Here is a 13,742-nt window from a genome sequence, read left to right on the forward strand (position 1 = left end):
GCAATACAAACTCATCCCCCTTCCCCCAGTCACAGAACTATAAATCACATGCATGTCCATGTACTTTGCCCTGCAGAGAGAAATGGCAAATGAGAGAGAGTAGGCTAGATAGCTAAAAGTAATCCCTGTATACAGGAGCGGACAGAAGTGCACGGAACTTACTTGTTCATAGTTAAAAGTGTCCAGCATTCCCAGGACAAGTCCTTGAATTTCTCCAAGTTTCCCTTTTCCGTAAACTGGATCCTGTATGAAGAAATGAAAAGCTGCAGCTGAATGAGAAGATATGAGCATTCTGACTTTTTTTAAATTTAGTTTTTTGCTCTCCAGATTGGCATCGCAAACCAAAGTTATGACTCTGGATTTAAAGATGCTGTACATGCACAAGGACAGCAGAACAATCCTATGTATTGGTGGGAAAATTGGTAATTAGCAAAATGGAGCAGATGACAACATCAATACTAATTACTGTGCTTGGGTCAAAAGACTTCACATGTGACCTTGGAAACTTCATTCAGGAGATTCAGGAGATGACTGGAAAAATGCATTTGAGGAAGATCAAAGAAAATGGCAGAAAGCACTGCGCAGCGACACAGGAGGCATCAACTCCGTCTGTGCTGTGCTGCGACTTCACACCGACTGCTCGGGGTGTCTGCTGGTCAGCAAGCTGCTGGGCTGCCCACAGGGCTCCGGGCCCCACGCTGCCGGTGCGCTCTTGCCTGTGCCAGAGGGTAATTAATTCACTGCTGAGTCTCTGTGCATCCACGGCTCTGCCCCGAGCTCATTCAACACCCCTCAGCTGCAGGCTGAAAGAGCAGAGGGCCGGGGGGCTGTGCGGCTGCAGAGGTATGCGGAATCCTGGGCAATCCTGCTCTCACAGCCCAGGTCACAAAAACCAGCTAGGGAACAGGGGCCTGGGGCTCTGCTGTTGCTGCAGGGATGATTTCCGTGTGCCCTGAGAAGCTTTATTTCTGTGTCCCAGCAGAACAAGTGAAGGGTTGTGGTGCAAGTCATTGCCCTGGTGTATCTCAACCACCTTCCTTAGGCCTGCTACAAACTCAGCATCATCCCCTTCTCTGGGGTAAGCTTAGCAAGATACCCAGAGAGATCTCCAAAACAGCTATAGAAACTAATCAGGCAATTTTTGAACAAGAGTCTTCAGAGGAAACGTGACAGGCAGAAACGCCAATGTTCAAGCCTAAATAAAAATAGCACTGAGTAATATCACTTGAGTCAAAACCAGCTGTAGATTGGGAATATACAGAAGAGCTTGACATGCTGCAGAGTCTACTTTTTTACTAGACAAACAGTACAGCCTCAAACAACACTAAGTTTTCTTTCCGCATGCATAATTTAAAAGCAACAGCGTAGAAAATACACTACACTGAGTCACCATATGAATTATGGAGGGCAACAGGGAACTCAGGACTTCCAACGCAGCATGTACGTGATCCATAACATAGAGCAAGTTATTTTTGTATCTACCAGATACTTTTCTAAAGCACTCAAGTATATGGCCAAGGAAACTCAAACAGGTAACTCTCAAAACTGTACAGATGCAATCATTTACATGTAGCAACTCAAACTTCCCAAGCTGCAAGTAGAGACTTTCAAAGCAACTTGTTTCTTGTCTGGAGAGAGATAGAGGAGGAAGAGGAGACACAAAGAGAGAGGAATAAAAGAGCCACCTACAGCTTTGCAGAGAAGGAACATGAGCCTGAGGGCCAACTTTCAGTTGCTCAGTTTTTCTCAAGTCACGCTTAATGATCTTTAAAAAAAACGGCAGGTAGGAAGAGAATGGACTTTTCTCCAAAGAGGAGCCACTTGGTCTTGCAAAACCTTGTACCGAGCCTGGCAGTCAAGTACAAGCGGTGAAGCTCAGGCACATTTCCTGCCAGCAGCCAGCGAAGACAGCACTTCAGAGGCCTGGGTCACAGCGCTCTCCCTGCCTTCAGCATGGAATCCAGAGCTGCAATTTCACCTTTCCAGCAAGTTATAATGCAGTCTTCCAATTTGCTGGTTTCAGCCCCCACAAAATTTACAGTCACCAGAGCCTTGTGGGATCGCTTACTTTTATGGAGGACTATGTTTCATTAATTCCACCTTACAAAATTTGTCTCGGTTTGGAATTTATGCATGCTCCAAATGCACTGGACAGGATGGCACTTCAGTAACAACAGCAAGCTGCACCAAGCCAGGAACAGATCCCGGCTGCTGTTCCCAGGCTGGCATTTCCCTGGGAACATGGCAACGCTTAGCATGGTAAGACGAAGCCAAACTCACTGCCCAGCACCGCTACCAACAAACAGATCAGGAAAAGCTGGCAGGTATCAGGATGCAAGCCAGAGGCGATCACGCAGCCTTTCAGCCAGTTCTGTCTCCTCCATTTCCAGTTTCTTCCCGGCTCCAGGAAACAGCACTTTCTTTGCTAACAGCACTCACTGAACAGTGCTAAGAAATGCACTGTGAACTCAGAAAAGGCATTCACTTGCAGCTTGTCCCATCTGCAAGGGGACAGAGCAACTATTGTACGTAACACTAATGCCAGCATTGACCTCCAGGACTGGAAAGAATAAAAACCCCAAGCAGGGCCCTAAGCAGGGACAGAAGAGATTCAGGCAAAGGTTTCTTTGGATCTTTCTGCTTCCACTCTGTAACAGATTTTAGGGATTCCTTCCTTCCCCACTTTGGGGTACCTACAGGTAAATTTTAAATTTCTGGCCTCTCCAGTTCTCCATTTTGTAGGAGGCATCAGCTGCATCTACTTACAAAACATTCATGAAGGATTACAGCTTTGTAAGGGAATTAACACTCAACCTTTCAGCCCTCTTCAGACAGCTTTCACATCCTTAATGACATGGAATTTTTCTTAATGCTCAAGAGGATTCCTCTAGTATCTCTCCTAATACAGTTATTTCAGACTTCCTATTTAATAAATATCTTTAAAACATTATTAAGGATGAGCAAGAACATAAATATATTAATCATTATTTCATATGACTTCAGTTATATAAAGTTAAGTCAATACGCTGCAGTAGGCAGATGCCCAGAGCCTACCTATTTTCTGTGAAAGCTGCGGAGTCTGGCCATAGCCCTTTGCAAGGTGCCCTTTAGCAAAGCATTTTGATTGCAAAGTTAACATTTGCATAAAGTATAATCTATAAGCAGTTAAGCCCAGAAGAAGAAGAAAAACAGTCCACTAAAATTGGAATACTCTAATTCCTTTTCAGAAAAGGCAAGATAATCTACCTCAGTTTATTGATGTCATCCACCTTACAAAAAATCCCCCAGTTAATTCCTGGGCAGCTGTTCTACCTTCCAGACCTGCAGCTCTACCACCAAGACTTGACCTCTGTTGGAGCAGCTTTTGAGGGCATTTTCCAGACAAGCACCACTTATAATTCTGGGTTTCACAGAAATATTTTGAGAGCTTGGGAAATGCTTTATGTTTTCCAGGGCCCAGAAGAACTGCTTTAAGAATTTACTTCTGGTCACAGGTAAAGTGGCACATGAATAACATTTTGAACGAGGCCCTACATGCTGCTCAGAGCCAAGACACAACGGCTTGGCACCAGGGTTCAGAATTTTACACGGCTTCAAAGAGCAATTACACAGCTTTGCAAAAGGAACACCCACCCAGGGCTAACAAAATGGAGATCTTCCTAGCCAAGAAAGCAGTTGAGCCAGAGTGTTCTGGGGAAACAGCATGTGTACAGGCTGTGTTGCTGTTCTTCCCCACAGGGCACTTAAATGGCATTCCCAGATAATCCAAGGAAGCAGAACAGGTCACACTACGCAGGGAGGCAACAAATCCACAGCTCCCTGCCGTCTAACACAGGGGGAGTTTCTTTCCTGATGGTAAGGGTTCAGAACCCTGAACATTTGAGCTAGGAGCCCAAAGACATGGCCACATGGTAAGACTCATCACCATTCCCGACATCGTCTTCCCAGCCGAATTCAAAGCAAACATTCTTCCAATAGCCATGCTGTGCACCAAAATAAAACCCAAAGAAAACCTCCCACAGGCATCCAGTGCAAGCCCTGAAGCAAAAGTTTAATACAACACAGCTACAAACACACAAGCAAAAGTGACCTAGAGCAACGCAATCCCAGAAATCAAGCTTGGTGTGAAGACAGTTGACTGGAAATGTGTGTTTTTAAGCACAAGAACAAAGGGTTAAATGAATGGTCTGCCTTGGTAACAAAGGACGCTGTTCCCAGCTGCAAAGCTGGGAGGGTGTCAAGCACTGACAGCAGCAGACTGGTAAGAGCCCAGGACAGAGAAGTCACAGTGGAAGACCTCATCTCCTGATGAGAGGAGGACGACAAATTTGCAGGATATCACACACCACTTTTCTGTTAGCCCAACAGGAGAGCAGACTACAGACGTGTATTTCAAACCTAGGTTCCAAACAAGGGAAAACAAAATGTGCAGCAATCTGGCTTAAGATTTGTGGAAGCTTAAGTGAGATTCAGATGCAAAAATCCACCTTATAACAGCCAGCAACTTCTAAAAGACATAACTAAGCTGTCCAAACCTAAGCTGTCATCATCAGAAGAACCCCAGAGAGGCAGTGAGGGGCTGACACTCTCTGTACTGCCCACAAACAATCCAGGTCCGATCACTTGTTCCCATACATCTTAGGTGTTTGCAAATACGTGAGTGTGAGTGAATGAAATCTATAAAAGAATGAGTGTTAAGAGGCAAAGTCAATTTATTTAGAGATCCTGTAAATAAATACCACCTTCCCTTCCGTAGGATCTTCTAATGAGTTTTATGACACTAGTTCCCCTACACCTGTTTCTGAGCTACGAGGTACCAATTACTACTCCTGTTTGATGAAGTGCTGATACTAACATTCTTTACCTGGAATTCAGTCCTTCTCTGAATGCATTTTAAGAAGTCATCATCTCTCTCCATTTTTTCCTCTAGTTGTACAGAAACATTTGCCTTTTTAAATCTCTGTTTTGTCAGACTGAATTTGTAAGGCTGACCAGGGAAATGGAGCGAGCAGGAGCAATCGCCCCTGCCTCCAAACCCAGCAACCAGAGTTGCACGTGCTGCTTTAAATAATGCCTTACACATTTCTGTCCCTAGTAAAAGTACTTCACCGGATGCACCGTAAGCATCCCGTTATCCTTTGCGATAGGTGCCATCACACCAACCACTTCCCTGCACAACTGACAAGCACATGTCACAATGCGAGCCTCTAGAAAAGGGGTTTTCTATTTCTGCAAAAAGAGTCTGTAAGAACAGAAATGGGATGAAATGTTTGGAGACTGCAAACAACAATTTCTGTTCTTCCCGAAGGAGAACAGGAATTTCCTCCACACCGTAACACCTCCCAGCTGGGCTGTCTTCACAGGGGTCACTGGTTTGCCTCTCGCCCCATTCTGGTAATTCTCACCATAACGCAGGAAAGCCTCCCTGTCAGCCCCCCCACTTATTCATTCACAGCTTCTGTATCATTTCCTGCCTACATTAAACATCAAACAAAGCCCGACAGGAAACTCTATCTAATGCCCCAGTTAAAACTAGACGAAATAAGTTATTGAAGAGGCATTAAGTTTGCTCGACACTTTCTGCCTTTGATAAAACCATATTTCATCTGATCATGCTTTCTATCCACTCTTTTACAACATTTTTCACTGTCTTTATGATTTTTTTTCCAAAATCCATATGCAAGATTGTGCATAATATTGAGATCAAACTACTAGGTTGCTAGAGGTGTGTTCACCCTGTGAAGCCTGTAAGCCCTTTTCTACAGTTTCTTCTCTCATCAGGAATAGAAACCCTGAAGAGTAATTCAACACTTTCTCAACCCTTCAATCACTCCACTATGCAGAGAATTTCTCTAATTCATTTTCTGCATTTCTCAAGGTTTGCTATTAAATCCCAACCTAATCTTTCATCTATTTTTCAAATTAACAAATTATATCTACTTGTAATCACTCAACCCAAGATCCTGTTTTGAAATCAGCCCTTCTACAAGATCTTTGTTGCTCACTAACACCTCTGAAATAATACATTGCACCATCAAAAAGGCCCAGTCTTGATCTCTTTCTCCAAAGCCCACACACTTGTCCATCCCAGAGCTTTAGCTAAATGCCTTTCAGCAAATTTAGTTCCAAGTTTTGAGAAATTCATAGTGGCTTTGCCCCTAAAACTGCAAAGTTTCAGTTCAAAGTAACGCAATATTAGCTAATCTGATCTTTAACAATGTGGAAATTGCTATCACATCAGGAACGTGTTCAGCTCTTTCCAATAACTTAATGGCACAGCTCCGTAAAGGCTGCTTCTCTTCAGAAACTCACCTGTAGAATTCTCTGCAGGATTGAAGGAAGAGCAATAAATGCAGCCATGTTGTTCAGCACCTGCATTGTCAAACTCTTCAAAGCTGAAACATCAAACATAAAAGCCACCATCAGTTCGTTAGTTAGGATTGAAGGAGTAAAGAGAGATTGATCTTCCAGATTAAGAGTTTTATTCCAGCTCATGTTTTCTAGTTTGAAAACAGTTTTGATATTTTTTTCTTCTGCATGTTTTGCACTAAGCACACGCAGCTTTTTGTATCAGAAAGTATATTTTAAAGTTTTCGCTATGATGATGCCTCTCCCACACCCGACCTACAGTAAACGTTCACATTGAGACTTACTTTGCAGCACTGTCGTTCACTTTTCCTACTGCTACCGAAAAACAATTTGGATGCCTTGTCCATGTTAGAGTCCCACAGACTCTAAAACTTCCTAGTATTAACTTTTGCATGAAGCTTGTTCCTCGATCCCCAATTCCCCAAAGTATGGAGATATGCATGGACCCAGCAATTCAGGTTCTTTGTGGGGATAATTAGCTAGTTAGAGCAGTTTTTGGGAAGTATGCACATTAGGAATGAAAACAAGAGAGTTATGCAGGATCCAGTTTTATTATCCTCTCATCATTTCTGGTATCACTTCAGATGATAACTTTTCTGCAAGCATTGGCTCCCAAAAATGGATAATCTAGAGGATATTCTGAACTTAGAGGAAAAGATGAGTTGAGGGAAGAGGGGTGATTTTTATTTTTGGGTTATTGATCTCTGCAAGACTATCCCCAGGAGTCCAGATATAGCTAATGGTCACTGTAAGGAAACAGAGGGAGTATGGGCAGCATGATAACCACCACACTTGTAATACGCTGTGATCCTGAACCATGCACAACTGTAATCACTGTGGAGCACAGGGCTGGAATGGGACAGAATAATGTGTTTTGGTCCAAGACCACATTGTCTAAACCCTTTTTTAGCTAGTCCTAAGCCTCAAGCTTGAGTGTCTTAAGTTTTCAGGATGTGCTGCTGACACCTGCAACAGATTCAGGGCACTGGAACCGGAGTAAAGAATGTAGCTGGTGTATTCAAGTTCTACTGGTTTTATATACAATAGACAGGTGCAGGGATAAGCGTACAAAAAGGCTAGGCATGGAAGATGACTGTGCATTACATCAGAAGTTCCCAAAGTGCAGACAGCAACCTACTTACAACATGGGAATTCTTTGTACATGCTGTGCACCCTGGCTTTTTCAAAGAGACCATCCTCAATGGAACTAACTTACAAACGGAGGCTTTGGTAGGGTCCCTCTTCCACTCAGGACTAAAAAAACCCAACTATCTGGCTGAGAGCTGCAGCCTGCCAAACACCCAAGCCGAGCTCAGTCCTACAGTCACTGCAGTTCAGATCTACTGCAGGAGCAGAAAATTCAGGGGTTGAGTAACACAACTGCTTTTCTTCTATTCATTCAGCAGAGGAGGAGAGACAACACACAGATTACGATAAATATTTGGGGTCACAAAAGCCAAAATACTTACATTTGGAGTATCGACACTGTGAAGAACCAGATAATTTCTGGGGGGACATCATAGCCTCCAGCAGGGGAAACCAGAGGGCCTGAAATAATCAAATACAAGGAAAAAAAACCCGTAAGAATACGGCAGTACTAAAAATGAGCTGTGACCAATGTCAGAGTCCATTTCCAAAAGCTCACTTCCACATTCTGAAGAACAGAACTACATTTCTCACGACTGCAATGGAACAGAACTGAAACATGTTAAAATAACCTCAGAGCAAAGCGCTTAGAAATCCACTTCCAGTCTGGACTGCTCATATCTTAGACCAAGATACTATTTGATTGGGGTCTAAGCACAGAAGACCCTTGTCTCCTCCTCCATTCTCACCTGTTTCTTGACTGGAATTGTGACAACAATCTACTTTTACTTCATTCAGTCCCCAACTACTTCTCCACGTGAGAAGGAAACTCTCTGGTGTAGAGACTGTTTATGTAATGGGTAGCAGAGTAAACAGATTCCAACTAAATTCACATAATATTGTCCTGAGGAAGCTGGTCCTTCGTTTGGTGACCAGAGTAACATCTTACTTGGGCACCGACAAAGCAATTCCAGCAGGTGAACAGGACCCAGAGTGAGAGCAAACACTAACCCAAATCTATCCAATTGGGCGGGCAGGCCATAAGCACACAGGATGTGCACACAGACACCTCTTCAATAAAACACAGCAACTATCTGTTGCGCAATAAAATCATTTAAGAGAAGAAACTGAGCAGGTCACCTCATACATAGGACAGTGTTTGGAAGAAATTACGGAATTCTCGACTTCCAGACATGCCACATTGTCAGACACGGGAACAACGTTCTCAGTTTTGAGTTCACTTACATAAGACGTTGGGCATAATCTTAGGAGATGCGTTCTACGTCACTGATGTTGGCAAAATGGAAACGCAACCTCAGTACAAGGAGACTGGCAAACCCAGTTCTCTCTGCAAGAGCTCAAGCAAGCTGTATTGTCTCCACCCCTCAAAGACCAGGCTGACATTCAATTCAGGATTTGTGAGCATGTTCAGAACAGCAATATTCTGCAGCCACAGCAAGAGCAGCATCACCTTTGTGCAACCATCAAGTTGGCGCAAACCTTACTATGCCTTCTTTAGTGTCTGAATGAGATTCAAACCAAATTTTAACCAGAGCTAAAAATGGGGAGAAGGTTGTTGTCTCACCTGCTTCTCTGCTGCTGCTATGCACTTTATTTTGTGCTTCACCCTGACAAGTGAGGATTTCTCTCGTGTGTGTCTGAAACCTGAACCACTGCAAGAATACCACAAGGCAGAGGAAAACAATGACTGCTTGAGACATATCAGTGTTCAATAGACAGGGAAAGGAAGCAGCGTCTGAAGAGAAAGTTTCAGGAGATGCAGAGGCCTCTGTTGATTTTAGCAACAGGTTTTTTTTATTACCTTACCTCTCGCTGTTGCTGGTCTAAATTGTGTGAATTCCTCCGGCAAAGGGCAATTGTCTTCATTAAAGTATCTTCAACGTTTTCTAGCAAGGGGAGTTCAGCTGAGTCTAGGTTTTTTGGTGAAAAACACAAATTGCAATTATAAAAACCATTAGATATGTGAACTCCCAATCATTCTGCAAAATAAAATAATGCTGCTGTTCTAAAATCTGTTCACTACAGCAAGCAACTAAATTATAAAAACAGGTCCTGGTTTTTGGCACTTTTACTGACAGTGCAATAAACTGGGCATATAAAACATTTCATGTAATTGAATAAGGAAGATCTTAGCTGTGGTTTAGGATACAATTAGGTAACAAATATGGTAAGGCGCTAAGAGCACCAGTCACAATGGAGAGAGCTACCAGGGCAGATGCCCACACACATGAAAATCCATCGCATTTTGTTTACACTGATCTTGCCAGAGATCAGAATAACAGAGTAAGGAAGCATCAGAGTAACTACCACAGCCATGTGAATATAAATTTTAAACACGTCACCACAATACCTAGAAACCCAAAAGAGGATCTCATTATGCCAGGTGTCAGACATATGCACTTTACATTTTTGTGTTTGTCTCTTTTTAATAGGAAATGGAATCTAACTTGATAACTCTTACTTTCATCATCTTGTGTAAGCATCAGCAACTTGCTCTGCAATCGCTGAAATGAGAAAGAACTCGGAACAGTAAACTCACAGAATCTCGACAGAAGTGTTTTTAAAAGGTCTGGTTACCAAGGCTCACCCTCATTTTCTTCCCCAGTATAACTAACATAGCATGAATGTCTTTCCAAACAAGGAAAGGAAAACAGGAGCTGAAAGGTGATTTTTGATTAAGAAAAATTTCAGCATCTATTATCTACTAGATGTTTAAAGACATGCCAGAAAAACACGCTGATCTGCTGAGTCTGCAGACAACTCAACATATTGTTATGTGACAGAAGGTAACCGCTTCCATGATTTCCAGTGGGAAACAAATTGAGAAGCAATGACAATATCAAACCTGAATCCAGGCCATCATGCTGATGGCATGGCATGACGCGACACGACATCCTGGCATGGCAAAAATGCCACATGCGGGATTTCAGTGTACTGTACCTCAAGCATAACCAAAAAGGCACCATGGATATCTCCTTTCTTCTCCAGTAAATATGAAGAAGCTTCATGGAGCTGATGTTTCTGGGTTATCTGAGTTAAAAGGGGGGGGAAAAAAAAAAAAGGTAAATGTCTATCTTAAGAAATCTGCCAGTGTTTGTTTACTCCACAAGACAATGACGACCAGATGGTCAGAAAGGATTGCGTCTCCATGTGTTCACAGGCACATTACCCAGTCTGAGCAGCACTCCTGCTTCCTCCCCCCACCGGCTACGCTGCATTTATTTTTCAACCTGCACTATTGCCACCACCAGCTTAAAAAAAGAAAATAAGAAAGCCTATAAATCAAGATCAAGGACAAATTATTGTTAAAATTTTCAGAAGAAACAGTCACTAGTCAAATTTTGGCAGCATTGCTTTCCAAAACCCCCAGGCCATGATTTCATATACCTTCAATATATTCATCACCGTTAACACAGCCAGTCTCTATTCTGCAGTTACTCAGTAGCTTCAGAACACCAACAGCCTTTTTCTTATTGTCCCTGAGACTAAACTCAGAATCAATATATTAAATATAGCTAACCACGCTGCAGGAGAGCAGTTGAGCAGCTCGAGGGGACAAACAGTGTTAGAAATGGATTAGAATCCACAACCTAGGCTAAAATACTTTTACAGTACTTTAAAGAGGTAGGAGACGATTTGGATGCTCCCCCTAGCCCCTGTCCTTATACATATATCTTTCCTACCTGGATGGTTTCTTCCAGTCTGCAGTATTCCAGAACTTTAAGTGTCTCCAAAACCTGGTCTGGGCTGTACTGACACAGCAGCTCAATGAACTGCTCAGTGATGCAGGGCGGTAAGTGTATCAGGTCTTGGTTAATGCCTTCTCTGGAATAAAAAAGGCACAGGACGCTCAAGTCAAATTCGAGCCCGGAAGTTTGGCTGGCAAGAAGAGTTTCTTACTCGGTTGTGTGCTTTTATCCTTAACACAGAAGTAAAAAAACCCTGGTTTTAAAAGAAAAATTATCCTGTTTCTAGTAGTTACTGGTGCTGAAGGTCTGTTAGTAGGCATTTCATTTGTTCCACAACATATTCTACTGATGCCTCGGTATAAATTCGACTATCAAAGACCCCTGTGAAGAAAGATTCCATTGCAGACATCTCTTCAGCAATTCTATGGGAAAGAGGGACAAAGAACTCACCTAATGTCTTCAATGAAACCTTATGGCCTCCAAGTGGTCTTTTTAGATGTCTATTATCTATTTGTCCTATAGACCTTCTCTGTATGTGTTTGAAGAGATATTTTGTTGGTTTTTGCTTATTGCTCCTGAAATTCTTTTTCGACCTTTGTTGACAGTGCAGACCTGACAATCCTCTCTTCTGGTTAGGGCTGTGGATGATGCTGCCTGGCCTGAGCCATTCAGGGGCCAAACTAGGACCTTCCTTCTGATTCTAGCTGAGGTCATTTCTGCTGGTGAAGCTCAGAGTACAATTCAACTCATTTAATAAAGATGTCCCTGTAAAAAAGGATTTCTCCAATTCCTTTCCAGCAGCAGCTGCTGGCACTGCATTGGTTCATGCAGTGCCCGTTTTCTAATCCCTTGGCTTATTATTAAGTAAACTCCTAATGTGGGGGAAACAAAACAGAGAACAGAATTGCGTGCAGTGCCCATGACTGTCCCTGTGTCCTGACTGTTTTCTCCTATCTTCTTTTTAAGAAGAGCAACACAAAGCAAGAGATTTCAAAGAGTTCAGATGGAAGGGATGATACTTTCCTAGAGATAGATATAGCACCTGCAACCCTTCAGAATGAACAACATTTCACCACCACCAACCAAGGTTAAACTTCATGTGGCAGTTCTAGGATTGATGCGTCATGCAGAGAAACAGCAGACATTTATCCTGTTTAGGAAACAGGGCTCAAACCTGTCCTGAAGCTCCTGCTAGGAAAGAAAACAGATCAAGGTATGTATTTAGTTTTGTTACCTTTCTGAACAGAAATTCCTAATCAGAAGATGTGTTGATGTGCAAACCCTACAGCCATGGGATGGAAAAGGTCTGATACACAATATGATCCTCTATTTCCTGGGAGCTATGAGCACTAACAGGATTATTATCATCCAAGAAAGGCCAGGAGAACACTATGCCCCTAGCAAGCCAAAAGGAGCTTACTGTGATTACAACGTCAGTCACTTGATTATAGATGATATTTGCCCAGAAATGAAAGCCTGACGCAGGTACTGCGCATGGACACAGCTGTATAAAAAATTGGTATGCAAACTATTGTGTTCTGACATCAAATAAAGAATGGGCTTTGGAAGGACCAAACAAGAACCCTAAATTCTGGCCTCCTGTGTTCACCATCCACTCCTCCCACAACACATGCCTCTAAACTCCCCCAATGCCTGTAAGGCAGCAAGCGTTCTACTCTTTTTGCGACTAGACTACAATAAAGAAGCACTTTCTATCTAAAGTGAGCTCCGTCTATGAAAATGGGAAAAATGGCAAGTCGTACATTTTTAGTACAAGAACAAATTCTAGTCTGGAAATAACTCTGGCACCGAGTGTTCATGACTTCATGAGCAAGCTGACCATTTCCTTATCCATTTCCACTTAAGAAATGCAGAGAGAATGGAAAGAAAGCTGTATTTTGATAATGTTAAAAGCTAAGCAACAGTCTGGAGACTCACAGGTCCAGCTCAGCTCAACGTGATTACATTCACCTTCAAAATAACCAGGCGAAACATCTCCCCTGTCATACGCCACAAGCTCTTTCCTAAAAGGAAGAGATAACCACTGGTTTCTCACAAAACCTGGCACAAGTGAGCCTTGTGAGCGGCACCAATAGCTAGTGAGAGGAGCCATTGTAACAGAACCTAAAAGTTTAGGTATCTGTTAATATCTTTATAGACCCAGAACACTGTATTGCTAAATAAATTAACATTGTTGGTATAATACAGAGACACATACTGTGAACAGACATGCTTCACTGCGTTGGGTTTTTTAGAGGAAAAAAACGTAAAGAGTTTAAAACGGAAATGCAGCAAAGGTTGTGATTAATGAGCTGAGCAATATACACTCCATTCTCCGTTTTCTGTGGCTGCTTAGAGGATACAAACATACGGACATTTGGTTTTAATTTCCCCAGGCAATATCTGTTAACCCTGTTTCCTCCCTTCCCCCTTCCACCTCCTTTAAAATAAATCTCTAGCTAAATTAAATGGGCCAAATTAATCCCTAATGCAATTCCACCAACTAGGATAGTTATACTAGCATGATAAGTCTTGTCCTCATATGATCAAGCAATCATTCGTATTCAAGACATTAAA

General features: G+C 42.6%; 1 protein-coding gene across 2 annotated transcripts in view; it reads right to left on the minus strand.

Annotated features, from left to right (window-relative positions):
• The window catches only part of VPS8 (VPS8 subunit of CORVET complex), a 79,959-nt gene that overhangs the window by 15,110 nt on the left and 51,107 nt on the right, over positions 1 to 13,742 (minus strand). For both annotated transcript variants that reach the window (XM_075760764.1, XM_075760763.1), the window contains exons 35-41: positions 11,160 to 11,301; positions 10,417 to 10,506; positions 9,938 to 9,980; positions 9,283 to 9,386; positions 7,839 to 7,917; positions 6,313 to 6,395; positions 163 to 243 (exon numbers count right to left, since the gene is read on the minus strand). In XM_075760764.1, coding sequence (XP_075616879.1) covers positions 163 to 243; positions 6,313 to 6,395; positions 7,839 to 7,917; positions 9,283 to 9,386; positions 9,938 to 9,980; positions 10,417 to 10,506; positions 11,160 to 11,301 — 622 coding nt within the window. The remainder of the gene's footprint in view (positions 1 to 162; positions 244 to 6,312; positions 6,396 to 7,838; positions 7,918 to 9,282; positions 9,387 to 9,937; positions 9,981 to 10,416; positions 10,507 to 11,159; positions 11,302 to 13,742) is intronic.

This window comes from Balearica regulorum, chromosome 9 (assembly GCF_011004875.1).
Source record: "Balearica regulorum gibbericeps isolate bBalReg1 chromosome 9, bBalReg1.pri, whole genome shotgun sequence".
Classification (NCBI taxonomy): Eukaryota; Metazoa; Chordata; class Aves; order Gruiformes; family Gruidae; genus Balearica; species Balearica regulorum.